The 19526-nt window shown below is 40.4% G+C and overlaps 2 protein-coding genes across 2 annotated transcripts in view; one reads left to right on the top strand and one right to left on the bottom strand.

Annotated features, from left to right (window-relative positions):
- Positions 1-19526, bottom strand: part of mus312 (mutagen-sensitive 312) — a 554297-nt gene that overhangs the window by 146785 nt on the left and 387986 nt on the right. The gene's annotated exons all lie outside the window — the stretch shown is intronic.
- Positions 4319-5453, top strand: LOC137252871 (putative nuclease HARBI1). The gene is made up of 3 exons (XM_067788987.1): positions 4319-4539; positions 4596-4879; positions 4936-5453. Exons 1-3 carry the CDS (start codon positions 4319-4321, stop codon positions 5451-5453), a joined length of 1023 nt encoding a protein of 340 aa, XP_067645088.1.

The following is a 19526-nucleotide window of genomic DNA, read 5'->3' as shown; positions in this document are numbered from 1 at the left end:
GACAATGACGGGATCCCGGACGGATCCCCAAAACCATTAAGAATTGGTCTCTGAAGGGTCGGCAAATGATCCCGAAATAGTTCGGAATAGTCCCGAAAAGCTCCGACGAGATCCCGGACAGATCCCGAAAATCATCCAGAAATTATTCCGGAGGGGTCTCAAAATGATTCCGAAATAGTCCCGAAAAAGTCCCGAAATTACACTGACGGGATCCCGGACGGAATTCCGAAATACTTCCAAAAACGATGCCGAGAGGGTCCCCAAATTATCCCGAAATAATAGAGAAAAAGTCACGAAATTACCCCTAAAGGGTCTCCAAATGATCCCGAAATAGTCCCAAAAAAGTCCTGAAATAACTCCGACGGGATCCCGGAGAGATCCAGAAAATCATGCAGAAATTATCAAGGAGGGGTCCAAATGATGCAGAAAGAGTACCGAAAAAGTCCCGAAATGACACTGACGGGATCCCGGACGGATCCCGAAAACCATCCAGAATTGGTCTCTGAAGGGTCGACAAATGATCCCGAAATAGTTCGAAATAGTCCCGAAATAACTCCGACAGGATCCCGGACAGATCCCGAAAATCATGCAGAATTTATCAAGGTCCCAAAATGATTCCGAAATAGTCCCGAAATGACACTGACGGGATCTCGGACGGATCCCGAAAACCATCCAGAATTGATCTCTAAAGGGGCCGCAAATTATCCCAAAATAGTCCAGAAAAAGTCCAGAAAAAACTCCGATGGGTTCCCGGACGAATCCCGAAAATCATTCAGAAATTATCCCGAAATGGTCCCAAAATGATCCCGAAATAACTCTGACGGGATCCCGGACAGATCCCGAAAATCATCCAGAAATTATCCCGCAGGGGTCCCAAAATGATCCCGAAATATTCCCGAAAAGTCGCGAAATAACTCTGTGGGATCCCGGACGGATCCCGAACCCCATCCATAAATGATGCCGAGAGGGTCCCCATATGATCCCGTAATAATACAGAAAAAGTCACGACAGATCCCGACACGTACAGATCCCGAAATCCATCCAGAAATGATGCCGGAAGGGTCGAAATGACCCTGACGGGTTCCCTAACGGATCCCGAAAACCATCCAGAAATGATACCGAAAGGCTCCCCAAATGATCCCGAAATTATGCCGGAAGGGACACCAAATGATCCCGAAAAAGTTACCATTCAGAAATGATGTCGGAAAATACCCCAACTGATCCCGAAATAGTCCCAAAATGATCCCGACGGGAGCCCGGACATATCCCGAAAGCTATCCAGAAATGATGCCGGCAAGGTCCTCAAATGATCTCTTAATAGTCCAGAAATTACCCTGACGGGATCCCGGACGGATCCCGAAAACTATACAGAAATGATGCCGAAAGGGTCTCCAAATGAGCCCGTATCAGTCGAGAAAAAGTCCCGAAGTGACCCCGACGGGATCCCGAAAACTATCTAGAGATGATGCCGGAAGGTACCGCAAATGATCCCGAAATGACCCCGACGGAATCCCGAACGGATCGCGAAAACTATCCAGAAATGATGCCGGAAAGGTCCCCAAATGATCCCCTAATAGTCCCGAAATTACCCTGCTGGGATTCCGAACGGATCCCGAAAACCATACAGAAATGATGCCGAAAGGGTCTCCAAATGATCACGAATTAGTCTAGAAAAAGTCCCGAAATCACCCCGACGGGATCCCGGACGCATCCCGAAAACCATCTAGAAATGATGCCGAAAAATACCCCAAATGATCCCGAAAAAGACCCGAAATGACCCCGACGGGATCCCGAAAACCATCTAGAAATGATGCCGGAAGGTACCTCAAATGATCCCGAAAAAGTCCCAAAATGACCCCGACGGGTCCCGAAAACCATCCAGAAATGATGCCGGAAGGAACCCCAAATGAACCCGAAAGAGTCCCGAAATGACGTGGCGGGATCCCGAAAACCATCCAGAAATCATCCCGGAAGGGTTTCGATGTGACCCTAACCATGTTAATAAGGCAGCAGGCGCGTTGGAGCGAATGAAGAGTTACATAGAAACATACAGGTAAAGCTAATAAAAGCGTACTAATAAAAACAATTGAAGGAGGGCGGATGGCGGGAGGAGAAGGAGAGGACTACTGATCGTTTTTCCAGATACCAAAAACTATTGATTTTGGAGAAAATTTATATTGAGTTATAATAATTTATAGAATTTACACCAGAGTTGGGAAGAAGGGGGAGGTGGGACGGAGGGTGTCACTGCTCATTTTGTAAGCCCTCGACTTATTTGACCTATTGCGTTGTAATATTGGTGAAGGTCAGTAAAGGTAAAATTATAATGTGTAAAAATTATAAAAAGTAATTGTTCGAAGGGGTCGTGGGATCCCCACCCAAGGGGGCTCGAAAAAAATTTCGCAAGTAGACTATTGTCTGTGTCCCAAATTTCATCAAAATCCGTGTAGCCGTTTTGGCGTGATTCAGTCACAAAGACGAAAAAATACAATAATTAAATTATAACTGTTCCTAGGGGGCGGGGACCTCCCCCCTTTTGAAAAAAATATAGCCAGTAGATGCTTCTAGACTATTGGCTATATGTGTGCAAAATTTCATCCAAATCTGTCCAGCCGTTCTTGCGTGATTGAGTCACAAAGACAAACGTCTGGACAAACATCCAAATATCTAAACATCCAAACATCCAAACTTTCCCATTTATAATATATATTAGAAATATATTAGATTAGATATTAGATTGTTATGAATATTAGCAAAACTAAGGGGTGCTGCCATCTCCAGGCCGATGCTAAGCAGTGACGTGAATTCACATCAATAATTCAATCATTATGTATCTACATAAACGAATCAATAATTGCGTCTACACATATGTACGTATACGAGCAGCGGAGAACCAATGCATAAACACCCGGTTGCCTTCATCGAGTATGGGAGAATGAGGATGGTCAATGCAAGAAGAAACTGATAGTTGTTCCCAGGAAGAGGATTCCAGACGTGCTCAGCGAGCTGCATAATGGTCCAAGTGGAGGTCATCTTGGAATTAAGCAGAGATTCTATTGGGTTGGTTGCCGTCAGTCGGTCACCGAGTGGATTGCCAACTGCGAGGTATGCAACAGAGCGAAAGGGCCCAAAACACGAAGTCATGGCCAGATGAAGCAGTATATTTAAGGTGCACCATTTGAAAGGATCGCCATGGATGTCGCAGGTTCATTTCCTATTAGCAAGCACGGAAACAAATACGTACTGGTGGTTATGGATTATTTCAGTAAATGGCCAGAGGTATACCCAATCCCAAACCAAGAAGCAGAAACAGTAGCAGAAGTGGTTACAAACGAATGGGTTGCAAGGTATGGTGTACCAATGGAGTTACATTCTGACCAAGGCAGGAATTTTGAATCAGCTGTGTTCCAAGAAATGTGCAAGAAGTTGGGCATTCGGAAAACACGGACAACTGCATTGCATCCTCAGTCCGATGGTATGGTGGAACGTTTCAATAGAACGTTGGAGGAGCATTTAAGGAAAGTAGTAGACAAGTACCATAAGGCCTGGGATACACACATATCATTATTCTTGATGGCCTACCGATCGGCAGTACATGAGACAACGGGCCAAACTCCCGCAAAGGTAATTTTTGGCAATGACCTTCGACTGCCAGCTGATTTGAAGTATGGGATAGATGCCGATGCGGAGAGGAATGTCAAGAAATCCACCGGTGTCTCGGAAGAAGAGCTGAGAGAGATACACGATCTGGTAAGGCAACGAGCAAAGATTATGAGTGACAAGATGAAAGCGAGGTAGGATAAAGCAATTAATTCGGAAGGGTTTCAGGAAGGAGATTTGGTGCTGCTATACAACCCACAACGGAAAAAAGGTTTGTCCCCGAAATTGCAGTGTAACTCGGAAGGCCCATACAAAGTTGTAAAACGGATCAACGATGTAGTTTACCGCATACAAACCATGGGCAAACCACGAACCAAAATGAAAGTGGTTCATTTGGAGAGGCTAGCAGCGTTCAGATCGAGAGATTTGTCTAATCGGGACGATCAGACTTAGGTGGAGGGCAGTGTTACGAATATTAGTAACACTAAGGGCTATTTTCACAGTGGCAAGTTAACTTACATTCCACAGTTAACTATTGATTCTCAATTTCACTGTAGTGAGTTAACTAAAAGTTTACTGCCCAATGTTGGCGAGTTAAACTCTAGTTAGAAATCAGCTGATTGACTTTGAAATACATATTTATTTATTTATTAATTTGACGTTGACTTTGAAATAGAAATTTTAAATGCAAATTTTATTTTACGTTGCCCGGAATAAAATGGACCGTTTTGACTATCAGGAATTGCAGGATATGAACGATGCAGAAGATCATAGTCTTGCTAGAAGAATAATTGTCCGTAGAAGCAAAACTATTCGCGAAAGAACTGTGTTCTCAAACTATGATGAGAAGGATTTTCGTGATCGGTTTAGATTGACTAAAGAAGTAGCTTGGGCTGTATTAGCTAAAATTAAGGATAAACTGGAACACAAAACGAAATGGTAAGCAGCTACTTTGGTAGCATTGCAGAAATCACTGTAATGTTTCTAAATCGTAGGAATAGTGCCTTAACCGCTGAAACAATGCTGCTAGTTACTCTTCGCTTTTATGCAACTGGAAGTTTTCTGCAAACAGTAGGCGATCTATGTGGAGTATCTACAACAACAACTTCGCGCGTAGTTATAGTTGTCTCCCACAACTTAGCGCTACTTGCCAAAGAAATCATCTGTTTTCCCTCTGATGAAGAACTTCGAAGTATTCAAAAGCAGTTTTATATGATAGCTAAATTCCCCCGGGTTATAGCTGCTATGGACTGTACGCATATAAAAATTAGTTCACCTGGTAAACTAACTCGAAAATTGTTTCCTTCATTGGTTATTGGAAATGTATTATTACAGGAGGAGATGAGGCTGAACTTTATCGGAATCGAAAAGGGTGGTTTTCGTTCAATGTTCAAACCCTTTGTGATAGCACTCTCAAGATATTGGATATTGTAGCGCGGTGGCCAGGATCCGCACATGATGCAACCATTTTTCGAAATTCTCGTATATGCGCACGTCTTGAAAATGGGGAGTTCCAAAATGGAATCGTTGTAGCTGATAGTGGTTATCAAAATACAAATTGGGTATTAACACCTTTGTCACAATGCAATAGTCCAGAAGAAAATCTTTATAACGAGTCCTTAGTTAGAACAAGAAACTGCGTTCAGCGTTCGTATGGCGTATGGAAACGTAGATTTCCAGTACTATCACTAGGGTTGCGAATAAATATAGCAAAAGTTGAGAGTATTGTTGTCGCCACTGCAGTTTTGCACAATATTTTCTGTTTGAATAGAGATTGGGAGCCTCCACCTTTATCGCCAGGCGTTGAAGACATTATAAGAAGCACCAGCTTACAATCATTTACCAAGCATTAGCCGAAATAATCATATGAGACTTACTTTAATTGATCAGCATTTTTCGAACTTATTTTAAATAATGACATGTACATACATACTGTAGTAGAGCAAACTCGTACTTATCCAGAATCAATCAGCCTGCGATGGGTCTCCACATGACACAAACCATCTTTTTAACTGTGATGTGGAGCCAACAGATCTAACGGCACACTGTATGGTCCAACCCTTTCGAAGCAGCTGTTTCCCTTCGACTCCCGTTAGATGATTTCGATGACAACCTATGAGTGGTAGTGGCAGTCTGTTCTATGTACCGGAGCGACTCGGGATTTTTTCCGACCAAGGACTGTTATTTCAGTGTAACCCCATTTAATTTGTTGCGTACCTCCCACAAATTGTCATCCTCCCAGCAGCTCCTTGCAGCGGGACTGCTCCAGAAGGTATCGAATCCAATCCGGGTCCGTCTCCTGACCCCGGTCCTGTGAAATGGTTTTGCTGCATCTGCCAGAAAAGAATCTTTTTAGGACGGTCATACTCTTTTCAGTGTGTCTCGTGTAAGGGATGGTTGCATCGGACAGGTTGTTCTGGGCTTGACCCTAAAACCCGACGTCCACGTAACTTTTATAAATCTTTTGTGGCTCCTTGCTGTTCACGCCCAAGGGCGTCCCGTAGTCTACGCCTAAGCGCCCCCCCCCCCCCCCCTATGCACTTCAGAATTCTGCAGTTAAACTGTAATGGACTAACTGGGAAGATTACGGAGATAGTCGATTTCATGAAGCGGCATAACAGCCGCATTGCTGCGATTCAAGAGACTAAACTCACAGCGAGATCTGCATTGCAGACCTACTCTGGGTATAATGTCCACAGAAAGGATCGCGAGAGCGGAAATGGAGGCGGCCTCGCGTTTATCATACACCACTCTGTGCAATATTATATAATTGCTCCTGGCATCGACCGCAGGGACAATGTCTTAGAACGTCAAGGCCTATCTGTCCGGTCATGTGATACAAACCTAGAAATTATCAACATCTACATCCCTCCTGCCAGCCGTTGCGTTGCCCCAGTAGATACCACCCAAATATCAGCGCCTTACTCACTGGCTGTTAGGTGGGGCGAAGCACTGCTACAACAAAAACAACAACAGTGGTAGTGGTCTCGCTTGAACGGGGCGAAGTACCGCTACAACAACAACAACCCCTTTTGCTGGCCAGCCATCATGGTTCCGTAAATTGCATAGCACCATTAGCGCTAATGCAAGAATCGCATCATAGGACAGTAAGCATAGCGCTTGAACTGTCAAAACTGTTGACACAGTAGATCACAGCACCCTACTCCAGCACATAGAAGAGTCAACGCTTCCCCGCGCCTTAAGAAGTGGACCGCCAACTATTTGAATAGCCGGAAGGATACATTCCTACGCAGATGAGCAGTCGTCTGATGAGCTAAACTCTAAAATAACATATTCAGTTAAATAAAACAAATTTAAAATTATTTTCAAGGTTGTATATTTTCGTCTTTGTCCCTTCCGAACTTTGGCTTTCATATATTTATACATTTTTCGCATTCGCACACACACTCCCACTTCGCACTCCACTCCCACTCCCCACTCCACTCCATTCCCCAATACACTCCACTACCACTCCAGTCTTCATTCCCATTCCACTCCACTCCCACTCCCCACTGCACTCCATTCTCCAATACACTCCACTACCACTCCCCACTTCCCACTCCACTCCCCAATACACTCCACTACTACTCGCCACTTCCCACTTCCCACTCCACTCCCCAATACACTCCACTACTACTCGCCACTTCCCACTTCCCACTACCACTCCATACTCCCCAATTCCCACTACACCACACACTCCCCACTTCCCACTCCACTTCCACTCCCCACACTCCACCAGACTCCCCACTCCCCACTCCACACTCTCCAATTCCCACTCCACTCCACACTCCCCAATTCCCACTCCACTCCACACTCCCCAATTCCCACTACACCACACACTCCCCACTTCCCACTCCACTACCACTCCCCACTCCACACTCTCCAATTCCCACTTCACTCCACACTCCCCACTCCACTACCACACCCACTCCACACTCTCCAATTCCCACTCCACTCCACACTCCCCAATTCCCACTCCACTCCACACTCCCCAATTCCCACTCCACCCCACACTCCCGACTCCACTCCCCCACTCCCACTCTCAACTTACACTCCTACTCTTGTGCCCGCTCATACACGCCATCCTACTCCCAAAATCTCTATAGCTGCTCCAAATCGTTTTTTGGGCTTTGTAGACGTAGTTGTTTTTCTTGCAAATCAGTTTTTAAAATCTTCATCCTGATTTGATGCTCTTCTTCTAATAGCCGTTGAGCACGTCCCGCTTCCTCCCGCCTAACATTCATGTCATGTTCCTTAATACGCATTTCCAAGTCCTCTTCAGCGCATATTTTCTTGGTTTCAGCCAAATCGTACCAGCTGGACTTCGAGCTTTGTCTTAAATTTGGTGCCAGCTTGGCGCTTTTAGCGCTTTTAAGCATACTAGGAGTATATTTGCTCCAGTTTACATTAACATCTAGAAAAATTACATAGTTAAAAGTCACATCGTCGTCAAATTTGAAATTAATATTAGAAATACCTTCCTTATCTTCGCAGTCCTCTAACACTTCCACTATCCCTTCCTCAGTCACTACTTCGTATTCAAAATCTTCGCCACTATTTGCATGAACTGTTCGAAAATAAACAGAAATAATTACCAGCTCTTCCTATAGAATATTTAGTATGCTTACCATCGTGCACTATACGCATTAAATGCTCATCTGATGGAGAATATGTATGGCTTGATGCTGGGCCTCCACCAGTAGTATATAAGGATTTCCGCACTTCTGATTTGGTTTTTTTTAACGATTTCTTTAAATTACTATATTTATCCTTCAACACTTTCTTCGATCGTCCCGTACCAAACTCGGCATTGAAACGAAGGGATATTTCATATCAACACTTCTCCTTCATATCGACACTAACGCGGTCGGTTTTTTTGCATTCTATAATGCTTTTCTTTGTTTCGACAATTAATAATAATTTGTCAATTTCTGCTGATGAAAAATTTTATGCGCGCTTCTGGTCAGACATTTTGCTATTCTGTTTTGATTATTATTCTTCTTTCTCACTAATAAATAATGTTGCCATACTTTATTACTAAAATCATATGATTTTATTTGACTTCATTGGAAAGTTAACTCTTCACTGTGAAATTGAAGTTTATTGAAGTGTAGGTTAACGCTTGCAACGCAGTTAAAGTAAAACTTGAGTTAACTCGCCAGTGTGAAAACGGCCATAAGGGGTACTGCCATCTCCAGGCCGATGCTAAGCAGTGACGTGAATTCACATCAATAATTCAATCATTATGTATCTACATAAACGAATCAATAATTGCGTCTACACATATGTACGTATACGAGCAGCGGAGAACCAATGCACAAACACATGCATATATCTTATCTGAGTTGTCACAAGAGAGGGCAATAATTTGTGCAAGTATTACGCAAATGAGAAGTTATAAACGTAGTTGTGGCTAGCGATTTTGTAGCTGAAACTAACTAGTAAGTTCTGGAATAGAAAAGCCTGTTTGGTTGTTAAGCAAGCTAATTGCAAAGTATAAGTGTTATTGTGAAGTACTTTAATAAAGGCCAGTTTTTTCATTATTCAATATTGGAGTTATTTATTCAACAGTTTAGTGATCGAACTTAGCAAAAGGGCAAATAAGAGAATTTTTTTGAAGTCACTTCGTTTCGTTTATTAGCGTTGATTATCGTAACGAAATGATATCGTTTCGTTCGTTAAGCATGCCTGGTATGAGCATAGCACCTGCTAAGCGGCCACATACGTATACAACGAGCGAACGAAAAATTACTACTTCGTCAAAATCAACGACCAAACACATTTAGTTTGCTTTCGACGTCCGTACAATAAGGAGGTGTCGCACGCAATATTACCACAGAGAACGGTCGAAAAATACGTACATATGAATGAAAAATTTTCAATGTTGTCCCCGAAAAAGTGTTTGTAATTTTTTTGCATTTTTCAGAAGTAAAATATGGTAGTTTTAGTATTTTTAAACCCTTTTATTTAGCTTGACTTGACAGGCCGTTGTGAACGAATTTTGTAATTAAAATTTAAGTAACATTCCGATAAGGTACAAGCTTGAAACTTGGAATATAATATATTTCAAAAAATCGTATTTGTGGTCCGATTAGGCTCATATTTCATATCGCCGCTAGGTGCTGGAAGGATCGAAATATTATATTATCTTCACAGTAACCACTAGGTGAATATCGATGGAATCTTACTGCTCATAACAGTTTAAGTTTGTTATTCATATGGTGATTCCACCATGTAAGTTGTTTTTGTTAAAAATAGCAAACATAGGGAGACAATGCTTTATAAAAAATAATGAATAACAAAAACATAAGAAAGTAAATTAAAGCTCAACTCCATTAAACCATAAAATAGAAAAACTACGAAGAAATATATTTAATTAAATCATCGTAATTTAAAACGAAATTTGAAACTTTAATTCTTAGCAGATCTTCCATGTGCTCATCAGTGAGCTTCTTGTACGAGTTTTTAATAAAAGCCATAGATGAAAACATTGATTCGCACATATAAGTTGTTCCAAACATCGAGCATAACTTAAAAATTTCAGCTTTCAATAAAGGGTATTTCTGCTCATCTATGACCTTCCAAAATTGAATTCCCCCTCCTAAAGTCAAGGCGAAATCATTGTGAAGTAATTTTATCTCTTCTTGCAGCCGCAGTTCCATATCTTCTACTGCACACGGCAGAGAGTTTTCGTATAAATGTATCAAAAGTTTAATTTTATTAAAATCATGAAATCTTTGTTGGTAACAATTTTTGAGATCTTCAAATGACGGTAAATATTGAGAGATCTTGTCTTGCATTTGAAATCGGTCACATACATCCCTAGTATTTTTAAAATTATCTAAAATGCCTTCACGAAGCTGGGATACTAGAATATCAAGTCGCTTTTCGAATATTTCTAGAGATGCAAGATAGTCAAAAATAAATTTGTTATTTCCTTGAGTACTTATATTTAATTGCGAAAATAAAATTGACACATCACACAAAATGGCAAGGCGTAGCAAAAAATTAGGATCTTTTAATTTGCCTATCAATTCTTGAGTTTCAGTAGACGGATCCTCAGCGAAGAAACATATAACTTCTTCCCTCAAATTTAAAAGGCGCTCTAAACATTTAGCTCGGCTTAGCCATCTTACTTCTGTGTGAAGTAAGACACCACCGTATTCTGCCTCAATTTCTTCCAGAAATGCGCGGAATTTTCGGTGCATAAGTGCATTATGTCCACCACGTATTTTTTTTTATAATTTTGACGGTGATTTCCATAGCCTGTCCCACCTTGAAACTTTTAACAATTAATTGCTGTTGATGCAAAATGCAATGAAAGGTGGGCACTTTTAGGCCACTGCGAATGAACTGACCTACTAGTCCGTTTTTTGCACCAATCATTACGGGAGCACCATCAGTGCAACTTTTATCTGCAAATCCAAACACTTCGCGTTCAATACACGCATAAATTGTGCTTCCCGTCACATTTAATTCGAGTCCTCGCAAACAAAACATATTCTCCGACATGTTAAAGTTACCGTCAACAGTCCTCACACATACCAAAAGCTGACAGGTGTCACTAATGTCGGTACTTTCATCCAATGCAATGGAATAAGACCTGGCGGTTAATATATTTTGTTTCAATTGGAAATATAAATATCTTGGACGGCTACAGCCAAATCTTAAAAAAAAAAACCATCTTCTAATGGCTTACCTTATTTTGCTAAAGCAAAGCTAACCACGAAAGAAGCTTTCAATTTTGCTTGAGACAAATTTTCTTCCATTTCATTTATTTTTGAACGTTCCAAAAAAGCAAGCTTACATTCGAAGAACTTTATCATTTTTTCCTCAGGGGTAAGAGTATTTACGCTCCTGTGGAGTAAAACGAAATGTCGACTTAAGCTTTGCTTGCAAATGAAGTTTATAATTTTCCCGCAAACTAAGCATTGTGGCTTATTGGCGCTATTTAAAACAAAAAAAATCTAATTCCCATTCAATCTGAAACATTTTGCATTCATAAGTACGTACAATACTTTCGTATTGTACGACCAAATACTGTACCAAGACTGCGTGTGATATGTGCTTATAGTACAAGCGCTGGAATCAAACTAAGTAAATATTTGATTTTGCATTCGTGCTAGCCACGCGTTCGTGTATACTAACACATTCTCAATTTGGTAATCGTGTATATGTAGTGGTGCCCAACTATGGATATTAGCCTCTCGACGTAATATGCGACCATCACAGGGCGATATCATTATCACAACATCCATAATAATTGAGTATTGCAGATCAACATGTTTGTTGTATTGTACCGAACACTGGTTCGAACAGCTCGACACGACCAATGCCCAGTGCAACAACATAAAAATATACTTAGCGTCGATGTGCTCTGACGAACCAACAGAGTTATATGCTTGTGAGCGGGCGAGCGTAACTTAAAAGCCCAGGTAAGGCAATCACCAACACACCCACTTGATATTGTACAATTGTAGGTACACATATAGGTATAATATACCTATATATATATGTAGATTGGAATTAGTGAGCATGCACTAATACTTGGAAAACCCGCACATGCGCATAACGAAGGTGGCGCTCAACTAGAGAGAACTACTAGATGATGTTAAGGCACAAATCATACTGTAACGAATTTTACTTGCAAATCCTCTTATTTGCAATCCTCTGCTAAGTTCGTATCACTAAACTGTTGAATAAATAAATCCAATATTGAATAATGGAAAAATGGCCTTTATTTAAGTACTCCTCAATAACACTTATACTTTGCAATTAGCTGGCTTAATTATCAAACTGATAGCTTAAATAAACTGAATTTCAAAATAATACTGCTATTGCTCGCTAGATATCGTCTTAATCGAAACTGCTTGACAACTCAAATCAAACTGAGTTCCAGCGCCTCTACATCTGTCGCCTTTTATACTCTTTGATTTTAACATTCGCATCTTCTAGGCGCTTCCAGAATCTACTAGTCCATTAGCTCTCAAACATCTCAGCTGTAACTACAATTGAACAATTTTAAAGTTTTTCTCATTGCATACTTATAGGAGTATCTCAGATATATGCATGTGTTTGTGCATTGACTCTCCGCTGCTCGTATACGTACATGGTACATATGTGTAGACGCAATTATTTATTCGTTTATGTAGATACATAATGATTGAATTATTGAATTATTATCGCGCAAACATAGGCGTATAAGTAAATGCATCTGTGTGTGACATCTCTCGGCTGCCTTATATATGTGTATACATGATTTGATTATTGACGTAAATATCGCTTAGCATGGCCTTAGCATCGCCTTAGTGATGGTATAGCTTAGTGATGCTAATATCCGTGACAATACATATATGCCATGCAGAAAATCCAATGATGCAAGCTATCGCACAACCAGTATGAATGCTATGCCAAACTAGTCTTCATATGTCCCTTTTTTTTTTGTTCTTTTTTTTACAAGAAACTGGTAGATTTTTTTTTCTGTATTCGAGGTATAGTAGATTTCGATTATATAAAAAAAGTCCCCAACCGGACCGGATTACCTAGAACAATATCTGTCCTTATTTAAGGTGAAATAGCCTAGCTGCGCCAGAGCAAGATGGCGAAGTACCCAATAGGGAAAAGTACCAAGTTCGAACCCTAAGAGGAGGATATGGGGAAATATAAAATTTTAGCTTTTGGTTGTTTGCTATTCAACGATCGACAGTTACGTAGATGATTTATTTAGGGTTTACGCAATTTCAATCATTTTTTTTTTTGAACCAGTACGAATTTATGCTGGTACTTTCCTGTTTTTTTTTTTTTTTTTTTTGTTAAGCAAATTTGGATGGCGTGATCTATAACGTTATTTCTCATCTCTCGATACGAATAAGGAAGTCACATTGTCTGATCTGACTGTACAAAGGTATATAAAGAAGAAAAGAAAAAAAAAAACAATGTCTAACGGGAAGATAAGGCGATTATTCCGTTTGACCTATACCTAAGGAGAGTAGATATGGAAAACTGGAAAACTCCCGGTAGAAGCAAAGGCTTTGAAGGCGTAGGCCAAAGATTAATAAAATCAGTTTTGATGTAGACATCGGCAAGACCACCAAGGTGGGCGAGAACCACCCGAACACGCGTGTGTGCACAAAGTTTTACAGTTTAACGATGTTTGGAGTTTATTTCAATTTACCAAGAGTTTATGAGGAGACATCGGAATGACCTGGCAAAAATTAAAATCGTCGGACCCAAGCCCGCGTGCGTTGGGACTACAATCCCCGGCTGTTCTAGATAATTTCTAAAGTTAATTGCTTAAAGTTGCTGAAAACATGGCGTCGAATCAAGTACATTTTATTTCGTGGACGGTTAATTTGTGAATGTGAATAAATGTCTAATAAATAATGCTCCAAATAAGCTTTTACAGAGCGTTAAGATAATGATTGACAAAATTAATCAAGAGAAAATTTATATAAGTAGCCTTAAAAATGAGAATTGTGTTGGCTAAGCTCAAATCTGATAAATTGAAATCGAGTAGTAGCTAATAAAACGCTCTAAAGTGCATTGTGCAATAAAGTGGAATAACCATTAAAGTAGCGAAAAGCTTTCAAAGCGAGTTTCCCAACAGAATAACTTTCAATAGATGAAATACAGAACTGTCTATCAAACTGAAACTCTCCTAGAATCCGAATATTCGGCAATTGCTAACAAAAATTTTAATAAATTTGACCCTCTACATATTTTTTCTTAACTTATTGTTCTTATTATGTGGCGAATGGTTTTCATTGTGCATGAACATACCCTTGATAGCATATCACGTATGGCGCCATAAGAATCGTACTGTTATGACGGGAGCTGGACTTTACGATCCCACAACGAATTTAAAAGTAGCAGGCAAACTGCAGTGATCTCGAAGTAGAACTAAACCACAAAGAAATTACCTAAACCAATTAATAAATATTAAAAACTACAACCAACTCTGAGCCAGTTGTAAGCCAGATGAACAAATCGAACTATTGTGACCATTTTGAAGTTCTAAACGCAATAAGAAAATAAAATCTACTTGCTTGACCCGAGAAAAACGGTGAAAAGTTTGCAGGAGTGATGGAAATTACGGCCACTAAAACCGTGATTCATCAAATGAAAATGTTTAAAGAGGCCAATGTGTCCAACTAACTTTTGAAATGTCAACAAAAAATAAGAAAAGAAAAATCATCACGCAGGTGAAGGAGTAGCTGTACCCTTGGTCCATACTCAGGCACCGAAATGTCCCAACAAACGTCGAGGCGGTCGACTTAACGGATTCCCGGAAATTGATCTCTAGAGTTAAATAAGTTATAAAGATTTTTTTTGTTTCCAAATTTTCTTAGGAAAATTAGCTAGTTAGATTGGTTGCATAAATAAATTAATTAGGGATGTAACTAGTTTCTTGGTCTTTCTTACGATCACTCAGTGATAGTTTCATATTGTAATTATGATAATTTAAAAAGAAAATTTGTGTACCTATGAGATGCGCCCGTATCTACAGTCAGTACACGCTCCTTGCCATCCACATTCCCTCTGACGGTAAGACTGATTGATTTCCTTCCAATTTGCGATACAGATATCACAGGACATTCAATATCCGGGGAAAGTTTTCGTTCTTTACATCCGACACGGTCTTGCTCATTTCCGCCAGCTTTGCGTTTACGGCCACCCACATTGTTGGAACTATTAGGACCAAGTTCGCAATGATGTGCAATGTGATCTGGGTTGCCGCCCTTGAAACATTTGATAACTCCGGCATTCTTCTGTTGAGATCCCTTCAGTGCTTCCAAAATTGTGTCTACCCACTCTGGCCTTTCTACTTCCACACGGCGTGCTTTGAAAACTGGCTTACGCAGAAGCGACGCTGTTTCCTGAATCAGAGCCTGTGACACCGTTTCTGCGAATGTTGGCTTTGGGTTTGCGTATGTAGCTCGCTTTGTTTCGACGTCCCGTATGCCATTTATAAAGGTCTGAATCTTTACCCTTTCAGTGTACTCCACGGGTGCGTCCGCATTTGCCAAATGTGCCAACCTTTCAAAATCCGAGGCAAACTCCTGCAAAGTCTCATTCGCTCTTTGGTGACGGTTCTGCAACTCAATTTGGAATATCTGTTTTCTATGCTCGCTTCCATAACGTCTCTCGACAGCGGCCATCAATGCTTCATAGCTGTTCCGTTCGTACTCTGGAATAGTCTGTAAGATTTCGGCAGCTGGTCCTTTCAATGCTACGAAGAGTACAGCAACTTTATCTTCAGCATTCCAGTTGTTCACTGTTGCGGTCTTCTCAAACTGTAGCTTAAAGACCTGGAAAGGAACTGTTACGTGGCTGACTGTTTGGGTGGTGAGGGCGGCGGCAAGCAGGTATGCTTGCGGGCCCAGGCTAGCTCGTCGTCTTGGGCGGGGTATTGCACCACCGACCTCACCCGCAGCCACATGAACAAAAAGAGGGTTCATACCTGCATGTTTATAGAGAGGAGAGAAAAAGCTGAAAAAGATAGAAATAAACGTGAGGGGCAAAGTTAGAAGGGGAAAGCATAAGGGGTAGAAACAGATGAAGGCCTGTCCTGTCAGGTGGAGTCTACCCTCCCTCTGCAGTGCAATTTGCACTGCACCGTGGGCACTGTGCTGACTCCTGTTTACCTTACAGTGCCCCCAAACCTGACCTGAGTCTGTCCATCCGTCAATAAGTCATTTCCCTATTACTCACCTTCACCTTACCTTACCGCGCGCAAGCGCAGCACCAACACCAAAATTCGACTTAGCCCTGCATTATGAATGTCTTAAAATTTCATCCAAACATAATTCTTATAATTTATTTACAAAATTTTTGGTTTACAAATTACCGACTAACACCCTACTACCAGTTCAATAATTTCAATAAAACTTTAAACTCAAAGTTTACTACAAAATAATTTTCCAAGGGCTTCAAGAGTTTACTCAAAGTAACAATAAAAAAATTGCTCAAACTTAATGCTAACTTTTATTACTGGCGAACATTAAAAATTCATAAGAGTGCAAGAACCAGTAGATACATTCCAAATTCAATTCTATAAAAAAAAATACCTACGGCTAATAGACAAAGTGTCTGGTCTCAAACAAAAAAATTAAACTTTTAGGGCCACCCTAATGCGGTATTATTAATAGGAGCTAATTCTAATTCTAAAGATACAAATTCAAATAAAATAAAATAAGAGGGCGAATAGAAAAAAAATTCAAGTACCCTAATCCCTGACCTACCGCAACCGCTCAAATAAACATAAGATCAATTATGTACACAGCAAAAGTAGGTCATCAAGGAAAAGAATTCATGTGTATATGCAAACAAATGGTATGTATGTAAGTGCAAATGTACGTTTGTGACGTTTTTCATGCATGCACATATGTTCGTTGCAATCTGTTTTTATTTTTCTGATTTGCTAATTCCTGTTCTATTTTTGCAAGAGCAGGAATCTGTGCTAACACATGTACATACAACTAAACAGGCGTATTCTGATAAATTTTTTATATTTCACTCAAAACACTCACCAAGTTACTCTCCTTATCCAACGGCGACGCTGCAGTTGAGTAGCTGAAACAAAAAAAACTCAAACATACATACGTACATATGACCACGCCCAACCACTGATCAAGATCGATCGCATACGGTCTTGGATGTGAGCGTATTAATAGTGATAAAGTTATAGCCGTGCTGACAATATATATAAAAAAAAAAAACGAGTGAAAGAAAAGAAAAATTCGAAAGAAAACAAAAAAATTATAAAAAAAAAATTCAACAATGTTTCAGGAGTTTAAAAGCAAGCTCCTGAGGCTAAATGTGGGGAAGTCAGGGGTAAGTTTGTCGGAAGCGTTCCGGCAAAGAAGTATGTATGTGCGATCTGGGCAAACCAAATTAGTAAAATAAGTAAGTTCAAAATTGCATAATTTCGACTTAGTCCAAAAAAACAAAAAAAAAAACATGTGCGGACGTGGAACTGTGGGCAGAGCGCACCGATAAAGATCGGCGTACTCAGAACATAGTAATTAACCAAAAAAAAGGAGTGTAAAGAATCAAAAAAAAAAAAATAAATGAGTAAATAAATGTCAGAAGAAAAGGAAAAGTGTGAGTGAAAAGTTACTCAACAAAAATTTAAAAAGTGAAGTTAAATTACTTAACGAAAATTTTACTTCGAAAAATTTTCAATTTAGAAACTAGCAAAAGTAAAGCTCGAAGCCTTTCGCTTTCTTCACACCTTTTTTTTTTGCACCAAAATCTATATCCCAAAAGGAACATACATATGGATAGAAATATACATATGTAAAAAGGTATGCGTTAAATACAAACGTGTTACTTGTTACAAGGACAGAAAAGAAATTTTGAAGTTAAATGTTGGTGATTATTTCTGCTGCCGCCGTGGTGTTGTGTTTTGTTGTGAAATGGTGTTGTTGTTGGCCTCTGGAGGCTGACCGAGCTGATGCAAATTTATTATGTTGAGCAGGGATGAAGATGGAGTTGTTGTGGTTGTAGTTGTTGTGGTGATATATCGCCGATACCGCTTTTATGCTTCTTTATATGTTAGCTTCTTATCCGTGTGATGCTGATAAAAATTACTTTGTTGGGCTGGTTGGTGGATGGAGATAGTGTTGTTATAGTTGTTGTTGTGGTGGCAATGTATTGCCGGTATCAAAATATGTGGTTGTTGTTGGCGTTGCGCCGCCAATAAATACCTGTGTTGTGCTAGGTGTTGTGCCGTCGGTGAAAAACCTCTGTGTAGTTTTTGTATGCGTGATGTGCCGTCGGAAAAGCGTTGCTGTCAAAATGTGTTGTGGTTGTTGCTGATGTTTTCTGTGACACGTTTCTTTTGTTGCAATACCAATTAAGTGTGGCCACAGGTGGGAATTGTAATTGCCAATAGAAAAAAGGGGTTTTACTTGTAACTGGCGTTGCGCCGTCGATGAACAAATATATGTTTGTTGTTGGGTGCGCTGTCGCTAATTTGGCTTTTAGGCCGCTAACCGAAATTTTCAATTCTCCGCCGCGTGCGTTCTTTCCAAAAGTGCCCTAGTAATATACAAAAAAAACATTATTCTTCAAGAATTCCTAATGTGGAAAAACTGGTGAAGCTGAAACTTATTATTTTTTTTTTTTTTTTTGTCTGCATTATTAATATACGCACCGACACACATATGTCTGTATGTAGGCGTGCATACATGCATGCAAGTTTTCTCTTGGCTTGCTTGGAAAATTGGCTATATGGAAGCCAACTTCCCAGTGGGCCTGCCAAGCTGAAAAAGAAAACCCATCCAAAGCCAACGAAAACCATTAGACTCACCTGGTTTTTAGCTGTCGCGACACCCGTTGTGGTTTAGCTCATTTCTGCTGTCACAGTCAGGATCGGGAGCTAGGTGGCAAGGTTAGCGTTCGCGATACTCTTTTCGCCGCGCACTACACAAAAAACTTTAACTGTCTAAACTATTTAGCAAACAGTCTTTACTGCGATTTGAGGCGCGCACTAAGAACTGGTTGTATTTAAAGATTTTTAAGGCTTTAACACTGCACTTACACTCACTGGCACTGATGAAATAATACTTTGGCCCGTTGGCTCATTTTGCCCCTTCTTATAGCTACCGCCGTGGTAAGGAACGTTACCCAGAAACGGAGAATTTTTACCATTACATGCCAAACTTTCTTTTCGGCTTTCCCGTATTTTCCATCTATACAATCATGCACTCATACATTCATACGCTTACTGCTCCACACAACGAACACCTACACAGATACATTTGGTTCGTGCCTTGGCCGCTTACACTGATGCATCCACACGTTCATAGCCTTGTACAAATACACATCCGCATACATAATACCGAACAGAACAAACACATAGTTACGTATCATTCGTCAAGGCTGCTAGGTTGTTAGCAACATGGTGAAATTTTACTTATTAT

The sequence above is a fragment of the Eurosta solidaginis genome, chromosome 5 (assembly GCF_040869045.1).
Source record: "Eurosta solidaginis isolate ZX-2024a chromosome 5, ASM4086904v1, whole genome shotgun sequence".
Classification (NCBI taxonomy): Eukaryota; Metazoa; Arthropoda; class Insecta; order Diptera; family Tephritidae; genus Eurosta; species Eurosta solidaginis.
The sequence above is the reverse complement of the archived record's forward strand: the minus strand, read 5'-3'. Positions and strand labels throughout refer to the sequence as shown.